The sequence below is a fragment of the Urocitellus parryii genome, chromosome 11 (genome assembly GCF_045843805.1).
Source record: "Urocitellus parryii isolate mUroPar1 chromosome 11, mUroPar1.hap1, whole genome shotgun sequence".
Classification (NCBI taxonomy): Eukaryota; Metazoa; Chordata; class Mammalia; order Rodentia; family Sciuridae; genus Urocitellus; species Urocitellus parryii.
The window spans coordinates 72407980-72428197 of record NC_135541.1 but is presented as its reverse complement, the minus strand read 5'-3'; the positions used below and the strand labels follow the sequence as shown (position 1 = coordinate 72428197).

Below are 20218 nucleotides of genomic sequence, written 5' to 3'. Positions count from 1 at the left end.
ACTACAGGCTCAAACTGCTAGGTTTGTCATACTAAGTTTCTATATATTCTGTTTTGGGGCTTTCTTCTTTGTTTCATGAGTCAGTTTGTCCATCCCAAAGAAAACATTATATTCTGTTTATTTTATAGCCTTACTATTGGTCTTATCATCTAATAGGGATAGTTACCCATTATTTTATTTTAAATGATCTTGTGTTCTCCCATATAATAATAGAATCAGATTGTTAAGTTCCATTAAAAACTTGCATGCTCTTGACAGAAGTTGCATTGAATTTACAGATTAATTTGGGGAGAAATCAATAATTTCATGATATTGAATTTTTCCACTCATAAACATGAAAGACCAGAGTTGATTAAGTCTGTATCAAATGTGACATTAATAAAATATTCCTCTACTGACTGGTAAATAGCTGCTGCTCCAATTCTGTAGTCTTTATTGTCTTCTAGTAATTTTGATAGTCCATAAAGACCATCTTTTGTTAGATTTATTCCTATATACCTCATAATTTTTGTTGCTTTCTTATGGACATCTACCTAGAAAGTATGTTTTTTAAACTATTTTTGGTTTATAAGATTATAATTTTGTGTATTGAACTCATGTCAACTTTGATGAATTATTTTTTATTATTTTTCTGTAGATTCTCTTGCTTCTCTAGACATACAAACACGTTATCTATGAATTTTCATGGTTATGTTTCTTCCTTTTCCAAGTTTTTTCTTATGTGTTTGCTAAGACTTCTGAAAGAGTGGTAAATAGAAGCAGTTGCAGCAGCCAATTTTGTCTATTCTTTATTTTAAAATTTTTTTAAATTTCTTTTTTCTTTCTTTGGTACCAGGGATTGAACCAGGGGCCCTTAACCACTGAGCCACATCCCCAGCCCTTTTTATTTTATTTTTATTTTTTTTGAGAAAGGGTCTTGCTAAGTTACTTAGGACCTTGCTCAGTTGCTGAGGCTGGCTTTAACTTGTGATTCTCCTGCCTCAGCGTCTGAAGTCACTGGAATTACAGGCATACACCATCGTGCTGTTCTTTGTTTTTATTTATTTGTTATGGGGATTGAACCCAGGAGTGCTTTACCACTAAGCTATATCCCCAAACCTTTTTATTTTTAATTTTGATAGGGCCTTGTTAAATTGCTGAGACTGGCCTCAAATTTGTGACCCTTCTGCCTCAGCTTCTGGAGTCACTGGGATTACAGGCATGTGCCACTGTGCCTAACTCTTTCCTTTACTGTTAAAGGGAATGTTTTCAGTGTTTCATTATCAAATGATTGCTGTAGAATTCTGGTAGATAGAAGTTCCCTTCTTCATTATTGCTATGGAACCATAATATGACTAACAGAAAGACAATGGAACATAGAGAACAAGAAAAAGGAAACTTAAAAAGATAAGGTTTCATAAAGCAGGAAATAACATATTATTATCTCAGATAACTCTGTATAAATACATTATTTATGAATTATCATGATTTTTTCAGGTCTTCTCAGACCCTCCCAAGTTTCCAATAAAGATACAACTGTGGATGGTACATAAAGCAAAGGAATTGCATCATCTTGGCCCTAATTCCTAGAGAATCTTTTCATGTGACCTACAGTTCTATAGGTACAAATAACTGGTGCAAAACATTCTTAATGTCTTATTTATTTGAATGTCAATTATCAAGAATACAAGCAACAATAAGTGTTGGTGAGGATGCAGGGAAAAGAGTCCACTCATACATTGCTAGTGGCACTGCAAATTGGTGCAACTACTCTGGAAAGCAGTATGGAGATTCCTTAGAAAACATAGAATGAAACCACCATTTGACCCAGTTATCCCACTCCTTGGTTTATACCCAAAAGTCTTAAAATCACAATACTATAGTGATGCAGCCACATCAATATCTATAGCAGATCAATTCACAATAGCTAAACTGTGGAACCAGATGCCTTTTAATAGATGAATGGACAAAGAAACTATGGTATATATACATAATGGAATATTATTCAGCATTAAAAGAGAATAAAATTATAGCATTTGCAGGTAAATGGATGGAGTTGGAGAATATTATGCTAAGTGAAGTAAGCCAATCCCCCAAAACCAAAGGTCAAATGTTCTCTCTGGTAAGTGGATGCTGATCCATAATGGGGGGAGGGAGCATGAAAAGAATGAAGGAACTTTGGTATTGGGCAAAGGGGAAGTGTGTAGGGGAAGGGGCATGGGGGTAGGAAAAGATGGTGGAATGAGAAGGACAACATCATTACCCTAGGTACATGTATGATTGCACAAATGATGCTACTCTATATCATGGACAACCAGAGAAATGAAAAGTTGTACTCCATCTGTGTACAATGAAACAAAATGCATTCTACTTTCATGTATAACTAATTAGAAAAAAATTTAAATGTTAAAAAAATAAATGAAAAGGAAAAATAGTATCATATACATAAATGACAACCATTATTTTTATTATTAAGATGATTAATTTCTCTAATTTCTATAGTATAGTATTGGCTGCCAAATTTGTTCACAGAATAATTTATTGTATTGAAAAGTGATACACTAATGGGAGAAAAATTCCTTATAAATAATTGAAAATAGCTTACCACTTTATTTTTTGTATCTACAAAGATAGGTATATTTTGTGGAATTTGAGTCAAAAGCCTATAATAAATTCTGTATTCTTTTTTTTAAAAAAAATTTTAGTTGTTGATAGACCTTTATTTTAATCATTTATTTATATGTAGTGCTGAGAATTCAAACCAGTGCCTCACATATGTGAGGTAAACACTCTACCCCCGAGCCACAGCTGTAGCCCCTGTATTCTTAATTTAAAAAAAAAGAAAACAAAATAAAAAAAAAAACAACAAAAAAAACACCCTTAATGTCTTATTTATTTATTTATCTTGGACAATCAACTAAAGCAAAAGTCAATTTCCTAGAAATATCCCTTTGGGAGAATTAGTCTTACCTAAGGTCCAGTCCTATATCCTCTTTTTCTAGATTACTAAGAATTGTTGCATGGATGTGTGTCAAATTTTATTAAATGCTTTTTCTTAATTTATTTAGATGATCATATTATTTCCTCTAATCTTTTAATGTGATGAACTAAATTAATGGATTTTTAAATATTGGACCATTCTTGTTTTAATTTTTTAATGCATACTGGATTCAGTTTGATAATTTTATTTTATTCTTATTTTTTTAAATATTTCTTAGTTGTCAATGGATCATTTATTTATATGTGATGCTGAAGATCAAACCCAGGGCCTCACACATGCCAGGCAAGTGCTCTACCACTGAGCTACAACTCTAGCCCCTGATAATTTCATTTTGAGATGGGGGTCTTATTATGTTGCCCAACTGGTCTCAAACTCTTTGGTTCAAATGCTTCTCCTGTCTTAGCCTCCTAAACAGCTAGGCCTGCAGATTTATGCTGTGCAAGCCTGGTCTTTCAGTTTGATAATATTCTATTTTAAATTTGTGTATCTATGTTTAACTTAAATTGACCTATAATCTTCCTGTCTTATCTAATGATTCTTGTTATTTTGTTTTGGTATGAAAATTATATTGGTGGCATAATATGAGTTGAAACAAGTCTTCTTTTCACAATGTCTAACAGAGTATGTTTAAAAGTGGGATTTTCCATTATGGAAGTTCCTCAAAGACTAGGCATGGAACCACCATATGACCCAGCTAAAGAATTAAAGTCATCATACTACAGTGATACATGCAACACAATTTGCTTATCCTATAGCTCAGAATGGGTCAATTGTGCTTTCAGAAGGTCTGATGTGTCCTTTACCCAACTACAGCATTCTTGTTTAAAACTTTGTCTTTGCTTTTAAAATACTGTGAGGTTTGCTGTTCACAGATTCATTTTCTCTCTCTCTCTCTCTCTCTCTCTCTCTCTCTCTCTCTCTCACACACACACACACACACACACACACACACACACACACACACACACACATCCCTAATTAACAGGATTCTGTTGCTCCCTCTTGGGAATGCTGGTTCTCCTAATGAACAATGCTGGTTCTCCTAATGAAGTTCTCTTACTTCAGAAAGATGAGAATATTTTCCCTTATAGTTACTTAAAACATACTGCTCTGTATCTCTAAGTTACTGCTGATTAAGGAATAAAATGAGAACATTAAAAAAAACTATCATACCTATCTTCCATCCAAAATTGAGATTTGCATGAAAATGTGTTATTTCATGTGCTCTTTACAAATGTTTATATGTGTATAAGTTTGTCATTGTGCAAGTAAAAGCCTTGAATTTACTTTTCCCCTAATTCATATAATCTCATTACTCCCCCTGGATTTCAGTCAAAGAATTTAAGAGATTTTGTTTTATTTAAACAAACACCTGCTATAACTTTCTAAAATCTTCTTTCAACCACTTTAAATACTTATACTTTGCAACAGATAAACACCGCACAGTTGGAATTAATTAAAAAAAACAATCTAATATTTTCTACTAACTAGAAAGATTAATACATTAATATTGATTGTGCTGACATACTGAAATTGTTTTGTTATATTTTGTGCTTGTTATTTACTTCTTTATTTCTTATCCTTTTCTGCCCTCTTCTGATAGTTTTCTTATTCCTTTTTACTAATTTAAAACTACCTAATACAGGGCTGGGGCTGGGACTCAATGGTAGACTGCTTGCCTGCATGCATGAGGCACTGGATTCCATCCTCAGAACCACAAAAAAATAAAATAAAATAAAGGTATTGTGTCCACCTACAACTAAAAAAATACATATTAAAAAAACTTAATACATTCTATTTCTTTTATTTTTCCAAAAAAAAATCTTAGTGCATGTATGAGTGTGTGCATGCACACACACATACACCAAAAGTTCTTAGTATATTATATAGAAATATTAGTATATTATATAGAATATATATATATAGTATATTATATATATATTCTTAGATCTTAGCATCCATGTAAAATACAACCTGTTTTTTGTTGTTGTTGTTGTTCAAAACAATGAAAGCTCCCTTTATTAAAAGACTTGTCAGAGGCTTGAATATGCTTATATACATTAGGATTTCTTTTTAAAAAAATTATTCTAATTTGTTATACATGATGGCAGAATGAAATTTATTTCATATTACACATATAGAGCACAATTTTTCAAGACACTGATTGTACACAAAATATTATCACACCACTCGTGTCTTCATACATGTACTTAGGATAATGATGTCTAACTCATTCCACCATCATTCCTCCCTCCTTGCCCCTTCCCTTTCCCTCCATCCCCTTGCCCCTATCTAAAGTTCCTCCATTCCTCCCATGCTCCTCCCCCAATAGCCATTATGTGTCTGCATCCTCATATCAAAGAAAACATTTGGCCTTCGGTTTTTTGGGATTGGCTTGCTTCACTTAACATTATATTATCCAACTTCATCCATTTACCTGCCAATGCTGTGATTTTATTCTCTTTTAATGCTAAGCAATATTCCATTGTGTATATATGCCAAAGTTTCCCTACTGAAAGTTTCATCTACTAAAGGGCATCTAGATTGTTTTCATAATATTGTTTTCAATATTATGAATTGTACTGCTATAAACATTGATATGGCTGTGCCCCTGTAGTATGCTGTTTTTAAGTCCTTTGGGTATAAACCGAGGAGTGGGATAGTTGGGTCAAATGGTGGTTCTATTCCCAGTTTTCCAAGGAATCTTTACACTGCTTTCCTGATTGGCTACACCAATTTGCATTCCCACTAGCAATTGGCCCATTTATTGATTGGGTCATTTGTTTTTTGGGTGTTAAGATTTTTGAGTGCTTTATATATCCTAGAGATTGGTGCTCTATCTGATGTGCTTGTGGTAAAGATTTGCTCCCATTCTGTAGGCTATATTCACCTCACTGATTGTTTCTTTTGCTGAGAAGAAGCTTTTTAGTTTGAATCCATCCCAGTTATTGATTATTGGTTTTAATTCTTGTGCTACAGGAGATTTATTAAGAAAGTTGATCTTATCTGACATGATGGAGATTTGGGCCTACTTAGATTAGGTCTCTGGTTTATCCTAGGTCCTTGATCTACTTTGAGCTGAGTTTTGTGCATGGTGAGAGATAGAGGTTAAATTTCATTTTGTCACATGTGGATTTCCAGTTTTCCCAGCACCGTTTGTTGAAGAAACTATCTTTCTCCAATATACTTTTGTCTAATACAAGATAACTGAAGTTATGTGGGTTAGACTCTGTGTCCTCTATTCTGTACCACTAGTCTACATGTCTATTTTGGTGCGAATACCATGCTGTTTTAGTAACTATTTCTCTGTAGTATAGATTTAGGTCTGGAGTAGTAATGCCACCTGCTTCATTCTTCTTACTAAGGATTGCTTTGGCTATTCTGAGTATTTTTTCCAGATGAATTTCATGATTGCTTTCTTATTTCTATAAGGAATGCCATTGGGATTTTGATTGGGAATGCATTGAATATTGTCCTTTTGGTAGTATGGTCATTTTGACAATATTAATTCTATCTAAGAACAAGGTAGATCTTTCCATCTTCTAAGGTCTTCTTTAATTTCTTTCTTAAGCGTGTTGTAGTTTTCATTGTAGATATCTTTCACCTCTTTCACTAAATTTATTCCCAAGTATTTAATTTATTTATTTATTTTTGAGACTATTGTAAATGGGGTGGTTTTCCTAGTTTCACTTTCAGCGGATTTGTCACTGATGTACAGAAATGCCTTTTATTTATGGGTGTTGATTTTATATCCAGCTACTTTGCTGAATTAATTTATTAGTTCTAGGAGATTTTTCTGGTGGAATGTTTTGGGTCTTCTAGGTATAGAATCATAGTGTCTGCAAATAGTGATAATTTGAGTTCTTCTTTTCCTATCTGTATCCCTTTAATTTCTTTTGTCTGTCTGATTGCTTTGGCTAGAGTTTACAACCTGTTTTATATATATATATATATATATATATATATATATTTAATAGCTTTGTCTCTCCAAGCCACATGCTGAGTAAATTTTTCAGCTCTAACTTCCAGCTTGTAATTCTCTTTAGCTTATGTGATTGACTATTTAATTCACTTATGGACTTTAAGATTTCAATAACCATAATTTTCATTTTCTAGAAGCTATTTCAGGTTTTCCCCCCAACTACTTCTAGTCTGCTTTGATCTTATTCTGTTTCTCTCTCTCTCTCTTTCTTTCTCTTATTAGTACTGGGGACTGAACCCAGGGTTGCTCTATACTAAGTATATTCCCAGTCCTTATATTTGTTATTTTGAGATAGGGTCTCATTGCTGAGGCTGGACTCCAACTTGTGATCCTCCTGCCTCAGTCTCATGAGTACCCAGAATTAAAGGTGGGTGCCACTATGCCTGATTTTCCTTGTTTATTTTTTAAAATTTTTTTAGATGTTGATAAACCTTAATTTATTTATTTATTTATTTATTTATTTAGATGCAGTGTTGAGAATCGAACCCAGTGCCTCACACATACTAGGCAAGTGTTCTATCACTGAGACACAACCCCAGCCCCTTGTTTTTTAATTCTTTCATATAGTGATTTAAATATATTTTATAGGTCCAGGTGCAGTGGCACACACCTATAATCCCAGTAACTTGGGAGGCTGAGGCAGGGGGATTGAAAGTTCAAGGCCAGCCTCAGCAACTTAAAGAGATCCTCAGCAACTTAGTGAGACCCTGTCTTAAAATTTAAAATGAGGGCAGTTTCAATGAGAGAACGCAGCAGTGAGGTCTTCAGCATTGGTTCCTGATGTGCACCTACTAAATTTTCCACCTCCAACTCCTTCTTACCCAGTCCTAGTTGTAGGAGGTTGGGGTTGTGGGAGCAACCCCTGGGGTACCCCGGGAGGGGGCAGACAACATGCCACCTTATGGGCACCAGTCTAGGCCCTACTGAAGCAGCCACTCTTAGGCAACAGGGCAACAGCTTCTCAGGGTCTGTTCAGGTCTCTGTCCCATAGCAGCCAACCTGACTCCTGCTCCAAGCTCCTGCCAGGGTCCCAGCAGTCTTTTGCTACTCCTCAGAGCAGGTGCAAACCCACCCCCAGGGTTCTCCAAAGATACCCACACAATTTGGATCAGGGTGTAGTAGAGAAAAAAAGAATGTCTAATGAGTTATTTCAAGCCTTCAATGCTTGAAGACCCTTGTGCTGGCTTAGAACCAGTATCTGCAGTGGGCATAAACCAACAATACTGCAATACCCAGACATTCACAGGCAAGAAAGAAGGTACTTTTGTTAACATTTCTGAAATTCAAATGGAAGTTTCATGGGTCAGGACCAACTTGGACAAAACTTTATTTGTGTAATTAAATTGAAGCCAAAGGTGTCGACTTGAAATAATTAGTAAGGCTGTGGTAATTTCCATTATACCATTATATGTTGTTATTAGAGGAGAATGTAGAATAATTTGCAATTTTTAGTTCTTTGGAAATGCCCACCACATTTGGAAGATTTACAATTTCCATATATTTAACATTCCTGGTTACATAATAGAAATTTGTCTTTTAATGTTTTTCCAGTGTTTTAAAATAAAACATTTTGTCCTTCTAAAAAATAAAAATAAAAAGGACTGAGGAAGTAGCTCAGAGGTAAAGCACCCCTGGATTCAATCCCCAATACCAGTACACACACACACACACACACACACACACACATACACGTTATAGTTTCTATTAGTTCTATTATTTTAAATTTACAGGGGTTCTGCTGCAATTATATTATGATTCTCATCAATGGTGGATTGGTATTATTGGGCGGTTTTTGTAATTTGGATCATGAATTCATCTTCAGGGGACTTTATCTGTGACAGTACCTTAAGGTCTGAAGGTGGAAAGGTTTTGTCTATTTTTCTGCCAGGTTTCCTAGGAATTGTTAACAGATTAAGACTATGTCAAAATATACTTCCTGCCCCTGGATTTCCAGTATTACAGAGGTAGAATAGATTCAGAATCCTACACCTCCTTAAGCAGGTTGTAAACAGTTTGCTAATTCTCAAGAAAAATCTTTTTCTCCTGGTTAGAGTTCAAATCTAAAGCTCCATCTCTTCTCTTCTACACTATTTTTTTCCCTAGAAAATATCTTCTGAAACCAAAGCTTCAGTTATTTTTGTCAGTGATTCCCAGCTTTTATTGTATCTTTATTCCAGATATTCTCCTGAGTTCCACACCTTAATATCCAACTACCTATTTGAATATCCAAAGTATTACCTTAAGCTCAGCCAGTGATCAATAAATTTCATGACCTTCCCTCAAAAATATTCTTCTTCTAGTGTTTTCTATCTCAGCAAATAGCATGGCTATCCATACAGAAGTGCATGCCGGAAATCCAGGGCCATCTTGGACATCCTTCTTCATCCTATTCCGTCTAACCCATCACCAACCCCTTTCCTAATTTACTTCTTAAATATCTCTCAAATCTACCTACTCTCTCCTCTTCTCCACTGTTTTCAGATTAGTTCAAGCTACCATCATCTTTAGCCTGAACTGTTATGGTTTCCCTATGTTCACTCTGAATCTCCTCCAATATATTCTCCCATATAATGGCCTGAGTGAACTTATCCAAATACACATTGGGTCATTTCTCTTTTCTGCTTAAAACTCTCTTCCATTGACTTCACATGCGTAATCTTAAATCCTTAATGTGTCCTACTTGACTCTCTGCATGGCCAGCTGCTAATTACCTTTGGGCCCACCCTTATTCCATACTTTTCTCTGCACCCCTGCTTTCTGTGCTCCAGCCCAATTGACTTTAATTGTATCACTTGAAGCCACAACACTGAATCTTTCTATATGGCTTTGGTCCATGCTTTTTCTTTTTATTTTGGTCCATGCTTTTTAGTAGAATTCCTCCTGCCCTTAACCTTGTCTAATCAACATCTAAATCACCCTTTACTTTTTGTTCATGCCCCATTTTCTAAGTTCTCATCTCTATCAAAACCTGTTAATTTATGACTATGCATTGAATTGCTGTGACTACTTGCTTAATGTCTATTTTCCCACAATGCTACAACTTTTGTGAAATCAGGAAACTTATCTAGTTTTGGTCATCAGTGTATCTTGAGTACTAACTGTATCTTGAGTACTAACATAACCTAGAAATATAAAGTGCTGAGCTGGGCTCAGTGTTGCACACCTGTAATCCCAGCAACTCAGGAGCCCAAAGCAGGAGGATTACAAGTTCGAGACCAGCCTTGGTGACTTAGCAAGACCCTGTCTCAAAATCAATAAAAAGTGTTGGGTTGTAGTTCAGTGGGTTCAATCCTCAGAACTGAAAAAAATATTTCTTAAAATTTTATGGATAAGACAAGCGACAGCTACATGGAGGACCTATTATGTTATTTTATCCATTATCTATTGTTTTCCATAAGTTTGAAGTTTTTCATAAAAAAGATTACGCAGCTATTAAAAAATCAGAATTCTGAATTTGACTCTTTGGATAAAGGGTGAACTAAATATTAAAAATAAAATATTTTCTCTTTAGGATCAGACTGAAATGTTTTACTTAAACAAAAAGAAATTATACTAACCTGAAAATATTTCGGTAATGGTTAATTGGACCACTTAATGCTCCAGGCTGAGAAAAGACATAAATATAAGCTTCAAGATCTTCTGTTGTTAATCGACACCCTTTTCTCCCAATTCCAGTGCTTTGACTGGTAAATAGGTGTTTCAATGCCTAATTTAAGTGGAAAGAGAATAATTAAAACTATTCAGTTATCTAGTAATAAACTAAAACGTTGACTTTAAAATTGGATCAAAATGACAACTTCTAATGTCAGCTTTAGTCAGGTTTGATACCTCATTGTTTACAAAGACATTCTATGCATTTCTGTTTTCCTTGCTTTATTTTTTATATTCTTCCCTTTTAATCTCCTTTGCAATCTTACAATAAGTGTCTTGTCTTCATGGTGTCTGTTTATATTTTACAAGGCCCAGCTCAAGTGCTTCCCCTACCAAAAAGCCTTCCTTAATATTGTAGATACTGTTTACTGACAACCAATCTCTTCCCCTACGAAGTTGTTCAAACTTTTATGACCATACCAGAATAACAAATGCATTTTTACATCATGATTCAGTTCAAATCAGTTTCAGAAATATATGCAATATATAAAACAAAAGTTTAAAGAAACAGTCCTTAATCTTATAATATACAATGACATTCTCAATTAAATTCTGTTATAAATTTTTAAACATTCCAGTTGCATTCCAGTTGCAAGCTCCTAAATTGATTTCATGACTCACTAATGGGTCCCCACCTGCATTTTGAAAAATACTGCTTTATATCAGCATTTCTCAAAGTATGGATCTAAACCTCCTGCATCAGAATAACTGAAAGACTTGTTTAAAATGCAAAAATTTCAACCCCAAAACACACTTACAAAAATATGAAAATGACATATGTATGAAGATTAACTATAACATTATTTGTTACAGAAAATGACTGGAAACAATCAAAAGTTCATCAATGGGGTACTGGTTGAATAAACTATGGTATAGCCCCAGAGTGGTATACTATGTATTCTTAGTATTCCAAGAAAAGGTGGAGACAATCTCTCTATACTTATAAGGATTGATTGCCAGAATATTGTATTAAGTTGAAAAAAATAGGGTGGAATATGGTATTTATCTTTTGTGTAAAAGATATACTATTTTTGTGTAAGAAGGGGGAGAAAAATGGATACCTATTTGCTTTTTTTAAAAAAATGAAATGGCAGAGCTAGTTATGGTAGCACACACCTATAATTTCAGTGGCTTGGGAGGCTGAGGCAGAAAGACTGCAAATTCAAAGCCAGTATCAGCAATTTAGCAAGGCCTTCAGCAACTTAGTGAGATCCTGTTTCAAAATAAAAATAAAAAGTGCTGGGGATGTGGTTTAGTGGTTAAGTGCTCCTGCATTCAATCTGTGGTACAACAAACAAACAAACAAACAAAAACAACAGAAAGATAAAACCAAACCAAACAAAATGGTTTCCTCTGGGAGAGGGGTGAAATGAGGTAGAGGGGACAGAGACAAACAAGCCCTCTCTGAATGTACTTTGTTTCAGAAATGTTTTACATAAAATCAAAGAAGTTAAGTAAAAACTCTGTCATCTTAAATTTACCTTGGGAATACAAATAAGAACTTGTGATTTATAAATCTGTATGTCCAAATTCTGTGCAATGGGAAAACCTAGAAGCAATGAAAACCCAGTAACAACGATCACCTTGTCACCCAGATTTTGGAATCTAAATACTGCTTTCTACTAAAAGGCACTAAAATACCTTGGATAAATATCTGGTTCTGGATCTAGGGCAGAAAATAAGAAGTAAGTCTAATACCTTAAGGTCAAATGTTCCTGAACATTTAAGTACTGACACTGGTTTAAGGGACACAAGGGTTCCCACTTGCCTACCATGGGACAATCAGAGTATCAAGAAAAGACATAACAACTGTGATTGATTGGTACATAACAAATATACACTCATTACACTGAAAGTTGTTTAATAAAAGAATAAGGCATTTATCCTGACATTGTTGTGTGAACTCTATTTAAGAATAATAAAATAGAAGATGTAAAATTCTTTATGGAATTCTGGTTTAGTAAAGCACAAAGAATGATTAGAAAATCAATGTTTTGCACATCATATTGAAACAATAAATCCAGACTGTCATCATCAATGCATGCTAAGCTTCATTTGGTGAAAGGTTTTCAGGAAATTTTGGATAGGTTGAAGACAATGCGTGAGCCTACTGATCAGTGTTAGTATTATTAAAATCAGGGCAACTGGACATTATCTGCATCTGAGGTGACATGTTAGAAAACACATAGCACAACCTATTAAGTTTCTTGTCAAATTAAAATTCAATCCAGTTAAACCTCTGTATCAGCAGCACCTATGAAGTAGGGAGAGAAAGGTTAGAGAACATGAAATACTACTATGATGAAACAATTAGTCAAATCCAAAATGTAGATCTTTCCCTAGAATGAATACTCCAAGTTCTTCAATAACTAACTGGTATTAAAAAAGAAAAAGAAAAAAGGAACTCTAATACATTTCAAAGGCCATACATCCAGGTGCAGTGGCACATGCATATATTCCCAGCTACTCGAGGGATTGAGGCAGGAAGATCACTTGAACCCAGAAGTTCCATACCAACCTGGGCAGCACAGCAAGACCCTGCCTCAATCAAAACATAAAAATAAGGGGGAAAAAGGGCAAAATCACCAAACAGAATGTGTGGACCTTGTTTGGTTTCTGATTCAAACAAATGAGGTATATCAAGACAGTTAAAATCATTAAAGAAATTTGAATAGGTATTAAATGATATTAAGCAGTTGTCATTCATTATTAGGTTTGATATAAACCTAATAATGGGGTTGGGCTTATGCTTGGTAGAGCATGTGCTTAGCATGTGCAAGGCTCTGGGTTCAATCCCCTGTCCCCCCCTCACCACCCCCAACTACTTATTTTTCAAAAATATATACAGAATTATTTTCAGTAAAATGTTGTCTTTTTTCTTTAACTAACTCAATATCTAACACCATTTTGGATATATCAGCATTCAATAAGGTTCTAAGATATCTGCATATCAGTGTTCATGGTATATATCTATATCTGCATACTTAGTTTGTTTAGGGGATTTGTTTATTCCCAAGGGCTTCTACTTCTACTGCTGTCAAACTTTCTCAGATGGTATTCATAGTCCTTCGCCTCCCCATGAGATGTTCTCTAAAAAGAGATATGCCTGAGGAGTACAAGCTCTCAAAAACAACAACAACAACAACAAAAAAAAACTGAACAACAGCCAGACAATCAAATATATAAAGAGACTATAAAAATAAGTAAGCCTATAGAAAAGTCCTTAAAACCATTCATTAAGTTTTATCATTTTTATTTAATTTTTCATTCTTAAAGATGGACTTACACTAAAAATATTTTTCATTAATAACAATAATGCATTATTTGGTTGACTTACCTTGAAATCATTTATTGAGAACATAAATTCTGGGAACCGTGGTATTTGGAAGAAGTAGTAATAACTGGATTTAAACAGCTGAGCAGGGTGTTGTAAAATATATTCTGCAATTAAAATGTTATGATTGACTTTATCCAAGAGGTATAATTCTTTTTCTATTGAAAAACTTCATTTTAGGACAATTTCACCTTTAGGACAATTCCAACAAAGAATGAATCAAGTTTGTGTATATTTCTCTTTAGAACAATTTCTATGTATTTTACTTTATCATAAGTATTTCTACTATTTAGAAAACTTACAGAACTTTAAGTAAAAAAACAAAAAACAAAACAAAACCAAAAAAAAAAAAAACCAAAAACCCAACAAGTTCCACTGTATGAAGTCTCAGAGGAAAAAAGGGAGCCTAAACATTGTTTTTGCTCCAGGTAATTATCAGTCACCTAACATTTTTCTTAGGAATTCCTAGTTATGTAATTTCACAATGATAAAAGTTTTTCCTTTCTAACTGATTTAAATTGAACATCTTATTCATTGCCCTCAAAAGCAACTGAAGAATTTCTTATAACTTTATTCACATACCTAGAAAAGCCATTCAATGAATATTTCACTATTTACTGTGTGCCATAGAATTTAGCAGTGAACAAGACAGAAAAGGTCCCTAAGAGCAAAGAAATTGTACAGTAAATAGCAAATACTTAAAAGATCACTTTAGAGAGTAAGAATGACACAAAGAAAATAAAACAAGTAATCATATTAGAGTGATGGTAGGATCAGGTGGAGGGACTCTCAGTAGAGGTGGTCAGAGAAGGCCTCTCTGGAGATGTGATATGTAGGCTTCGTACTGATGAATGATAAAAAGGAAAGCGCTAGGAGGAGCATTCAGGAACAGCAAATAAGTCCTGGACTTAGAATATGCAAGCAGCAGAAAGAAGGCCAGAGTGGCAGGTGTGCACTGAAGGAGGGGAAGGGAGCATGAGATGAATCGGAAAGAAAAACAGAAATCTGATCAGGTAGGACTAAGGTGGCAAGAATTTTTTTAAGTGCTTTGGGGGAAATACTGAAGTTTTAAACTGGGAGTAATATGATGATATATATTGCAAATATATACTCATTGGCTATTTTGCACTATACTTTCATTTTCCTTCCTATAAAGGTCATTCTTTTCTTATTTTGTAACTATATTCAACATGGGTGGAGTTTTTTAAAATATAATTTTAAATGTACCACTGTTATGCTAGACTTTTTGTAAAGCCATCACTGAACAAGATTTATTCACTCCTGCATTAACAGAGATCAATACAATTAAAAGAAAAAATAAGGCATGTTACTCGAAACCTTATATTGACCTGATGGGATAGAAACTGTGATCGATGGGATAGAAACTGTGATCGATAAAATAGTTCCAGAAATTTTCCAAATATCTTTTTGCTGAAATCACCAATTACAGTTCATCTATGTAGCACATCCACCAAAATAAAATTTACTTTAGGATCCCGATCAACTGGACAGGCATGTACTATGACTTCTCCCCATTTAAACTGAGGAAAAAAAAATAAGGAATCTCTGTTAATTTGAATACTAAGTAACCATCCTACTGTACCTCAACAGAGTTAGGTCAATTGCATATGTATATAAAATTCAATGCTTACATTTAAAATATATAGTATTTATGTGGTCATTGCTGTTACTTTCTTCCTCACTTGTTTAATTTTGAGGAAGAAATAAAAATATGTTGATCTGAATTTTGCTTCCTAAAGGCTGTTATGAGTCTTAGCAGTACTTGAGCCTCAGAAAAATCTAACAAGGGTAAAGAGGACAATAATATAATCTTTGCCGAAACCAAATAAAAATGTGCCTGGACATTGTTCACAGGTTGTTAATCACTATTAAGACTTAGAGAGTTGTCTTTAAAGCAAAGGTTCTTAAAGAGTAGTTCATATGGGATCTCCAAGATCCTTTTAGAGTATCTAGGTGGTCAAATAAACTTTGTAACAATGCTAAGATATTATTTGTTTTTTTTTTCCACTGTATTGAAATTTGCACCATGGTACAAAAGCCATGGTGGATAAAGTCACTGCTGTCTTAGGACAAATCAAGGTGCAAGCACTAAAAAAATACTACTAGTTGTATTCTTCACCACTGAACACTTGTAGTAAATAAATTAATTAATTTAATTAAGTGCCAGTTCCACTTAATGGGTTTTGATGAAATAGGAAAAATTATTAATTCTATTAGATTGGACTTTTAAGCATACATCTTTTTAATATTACATGTGATGAAATAGAAAGTACACACAGAGTAGTTGTGTTGTATACCCAATATAATGCTGTCTCAAGGAAAAGTATGTCTGCAATTGCTTGAGTGAGTGAGTTGAATTAGCACTTTTAAAAAAAAAATAGAACACATTTTTATTTGAAAGAAGGACAAACTGTCCTCACTGAAACATGAGTATTTGGCAAATAATTTCTTGAAAATTAACAAAATAAGTCTGTTCACTTCAAGGAAAACCATCAGCAGAATTTTTTTTTTTGTTTTTGTTTTACCATTGATAAAATTCAAGCTTTGAAGTGAAAATTAGACTTTTGGAAAACTTACATCTGCTACTGAGGGCTTAACAGTTTTGCAATACTAAAGATTTTTTGTTTGTTTTGGCACTGGGGATTGATCCCAGGGCCTTTACCACGGGGCTACATTGCCAACCCCTTTTATTTTTTATTTTAAGACAGCATCTTACTTGAGTTGCTGAGGCTGGCCTGGAACTTGCCATCCCCTTGCCTCAGCCTCCTGAGTTGCTGAGATTACAGATGTGAGCCATTATGCTAGGCTTAAAGGATTTATTTATTTATTTATTTATTGGCAGGCGGTACTGGGGATTGAATGCAGGGATGCTTAAATACTGAGCCACATCCCCAGCCCTTTTTATTTTGAGACAGGATCTTGCTAAGTTGCTTAGGGCCTTACTTAGTTGCTGAGGCTGGCCTTGAACTTGCAATGCTCCTACCTTAGTCTCTGGAGATGCTGGGTTTACAGGCACGTGCCACCATGCCCAGCTTAAAGGATTTTCCTGATGAGACTGGAGTGATGTTAATGGATGTGATTTTTTGATATTACATAATGAAATGTGTCCACTTATTGAAGATCTGCCTAACTCTCAGAACCAATATCTTCCAATGCATGATGATACAAGATTATGCATAGATAAAAGGTCTATTCAAAGTGCTAGAGAAAGATAGACACAGTGGTGGTACAAGTTTACAATCCCAGCTACTTGTAAAGTTGAGGAAGGAGGATCACAAATTTGAGGCCTTTACAATTCAGTGAGACCCTGACTCATAAAAAGGGCTGGGGACATAGCTCAGTGGTAGAGCATCCTACGTTCAGTCCCCAGCATCAAAACCACTAAAAGGTGCTGAGAGAGTAGTGGATGTTAATGTAACAGAATATGAAAAGATTCTTTTCATGCTATCATATTCCAGATTCCTAACCTTCAAGAAACCACCAGTTTTGATGTTGAAGTATGTAGTATTAAGGAAGAAGATCTACAGTTATCTGAAAAGGCTACAAAAATATTCCTCCCTTTTCCAGTTACAAATCTGAGGCCACATTTCTTCAATTCGAACAACATATTGCAACAGATTGAATGAAGGCACAGATATGAGAAAGCAGCTGTCTTCCACTAAGCAAAAATATAAAGAAATTTGCAAAAATTTTAAAACAGTAACTTTCTTCACTAAAATTTTGTTTTGTGTAGTTAGTAGTTTTAGACTAACTAGAAGGCTGTAATTAGTTTTCATTAAAATATGCTATTTATGTTAGCATGTAATAGGGTTTTAAAATGAATTAATACCTAATTATTCTAAAAATTTGTCAGTTTTAAGTTCTTTACAGTGACTATTACAGATAAAACCTATATAAACAAAATTGTATTGGGATCTTTAATAATTTTAAGAGTATAAAGAATGAATGGGGGGGCTGGGATTGTGGCTCAGTGGTAGAGCGCTCGCCTAGCACGGCGCGGGACCCGGGTTTGATCCTCAGCATCACATAAAAATAAAGCATTGTGTTGTGTCCATCTACACCTAAAAAAATTAAAAAAATAATAATAATTAAAAAAAAGAATGAATGGGGGGCTGGGGATGTGGCTCAAGCGATAGCTCGCTCGCCTGGCATGCATGTGGTCCGGGTTTGATCCTCAACACCACATACAAACAAGATATTGTGTCCGCCGAAAAAGCTAAAAAAAAAAAAAAAAAAATTTAAAAAAATTTCTCTCTCTCTCTCTCTCTCTGAAGAAAAAAAAAAAAGAATGAATGGGAATGAAATGGGAATGAAATTGACCAAATTATATCTCATGTGTACACATGAAAATATATAACAACAAATATCACTGTAAGTATAATTATAATGTACTAATTTTAAAAGTTAAAAAATAAAAAGTAGTCCTGGGACTAAAAATTTGAGAGTTGCTGCTTTAGGGCTGGGGGTGTGGTTCAGTGGTAAAGTGCTTGCCTAGGTTTCCATCCTGAGGTTCCACCCCCAGCCCCGCAAAAAATATTAAATAATATAAAAATAGAGAGAATTTTACTGCTTAAGAATACTTTATTTCTAATAGCCAAAGGAATCAGATAAGAGAATTTATTTCTAGGCTGTCAGGATTCATTACTTTCAAAGTAATGTCACTGCATTTTCCCCATTATCCCTCTCCAAGTACAGTAAAAATTTTCCAAAAAGGAATAAAAATATGCATGCAAATAGGAAGTTAAATATTCTTAGGCCCTTCAGGAAGATTTCAAACCAAGGTATCTGACACTGTCATGTGCTATCATGGCTCAGTCATATAATTTTTAAAAGATTATGTTAACCAAAGTTTTCTGTTCTTAATCCAAACTGTCAGAGACAATAGCAACTTATTACATTGGCAGAGATGTCTTAATAAAAACTCAAACTCACCTGTAAATACATTTGGATGAGGAAAGTTAATAACAACAAGCTTCATCACCATTTCAGGATAACAGATGGCAATGAGCCAGGCAATCATGCCTCCCCAGTCATGACCAATCAGAACACACTTGCTATACCCTGTGATGGAGGGAATAATGTTGACATCCTTGAAAAGAAACAGGTGGGTGCATCATTGCATCACATAACACAGTTATACTTCTGAAACTACTCTTTCTACTCTCCCACCCTATGTATCCTATAAATTATGCACTTTCATATATATTTTGAGCTCAGTGGTTCCAAAATTTGTCTGTATATCAGAATTACCTAGCCAGATTTTTAGAAAATTTAGTTGCTTAGGCCTCCACTCTAGATCTACAAATTTAGAATTTCTCCCAGGAATCTACATTAAAAAAAAAAAAAAAAGGTCTGAAATAGCCAGCTCAGCTCTGGTCTTATGGAGCTAAATATGGAAGTCATGATAAAGACTGCACATAATTAGATCATAAACAAGATTATTTGGGTTAGTTTTTGAATGCTGAGAAGTTACTAGTTATACTAAAGTCATAAATGACTCATCGATGTCCAACTTACAAACATTTATTTTCAAGAATTATCTATTTTCTTTAACTTCACAAATCCAATGTTACAACTAAACAGTAAAAAAAAAAGTCATTAATTTGGAAGTGTGAAGTCAAACTGAATTATTGGAAAGTCTTAGTTATACCATCAATTATATACAGTCATGCTCATGACTATATATAAGCTCAAATTTGTGACAATTTTGGAACCATTGAGCTCCATCAATGGCAGGCTACATATATGATGGTAGTTCCATAAGAACATAGTAAAGTTGAAAATTTCTTGTCACCTAGTGACATAGCTGTTCTATTGTAGCCCTGTGTTTATGGAGATACTGGTAGACAAACCTGTGCTCTCAGTCATATGAAAGTACTGCAGCACAATCAATCATGTATGGTACGTAACACTTGACAACAATAGTAAATGACCATGTTACGGGTTCATATACTTACTATACTTTTAATCATTATTTTAGAATAGACTCTAATTATAAACAAAAAATGATTGTAAAACAGTATGCTGTTTTATGCTGGCAGCAGCTTTGTATGTCACAACTCTTAATTGCATTACGAGGCCATGTTAAGTGATTGACCTATGCCCTCTACGTTTCTGGAAGTACACTCTGATATTTGCACAAAGACAAAACTGTCTATGATGTATTTCTCAGAATGTATCGCAGCATGAATTGGCATGCGACTATATAAATTTCTTTTTATGTAATCATTATAGTAGTATGAAGTAAGTT

General features: G+C 34.3%; 1 protein-coding gene and 1 pseudogene across 1 annotated transcript in view; one reads left to right on the top strand and one right to left on the bottom strand.

Annotated features, from left to right (window-relative positions):
- The window catches only part of Ephx4 (epoxide hydrolase 4), a 39866-nt gene that overhangs the window by 5796 nt on the left and 13852 nt on the right, over positions 1-20218 (bottom strand). Inside the window, exons 4-6 of the mRNA XM_026403108.2 lie at positions 18901-19029; positions 13951-14054; positions 10520-10668 (exon numbers count right to left, since the gene is read on the bottom strand). Of these exons, the coding sequence (XP_026258893.2) occupies positions 10520-10668; positions 13951-14054; positions 18901-19029 (382 nt within the window). The remainder of the gene's footprint in view (positions 1-10519; positions 10669-13950; positions 14055-18900; positions 19030-20218) is intronic.
- On the top strand, positions 3590-8300 carry LOC113192856 (M-phase-specific PLK1-interacting protein pseudogene; annotated as a pseudogene).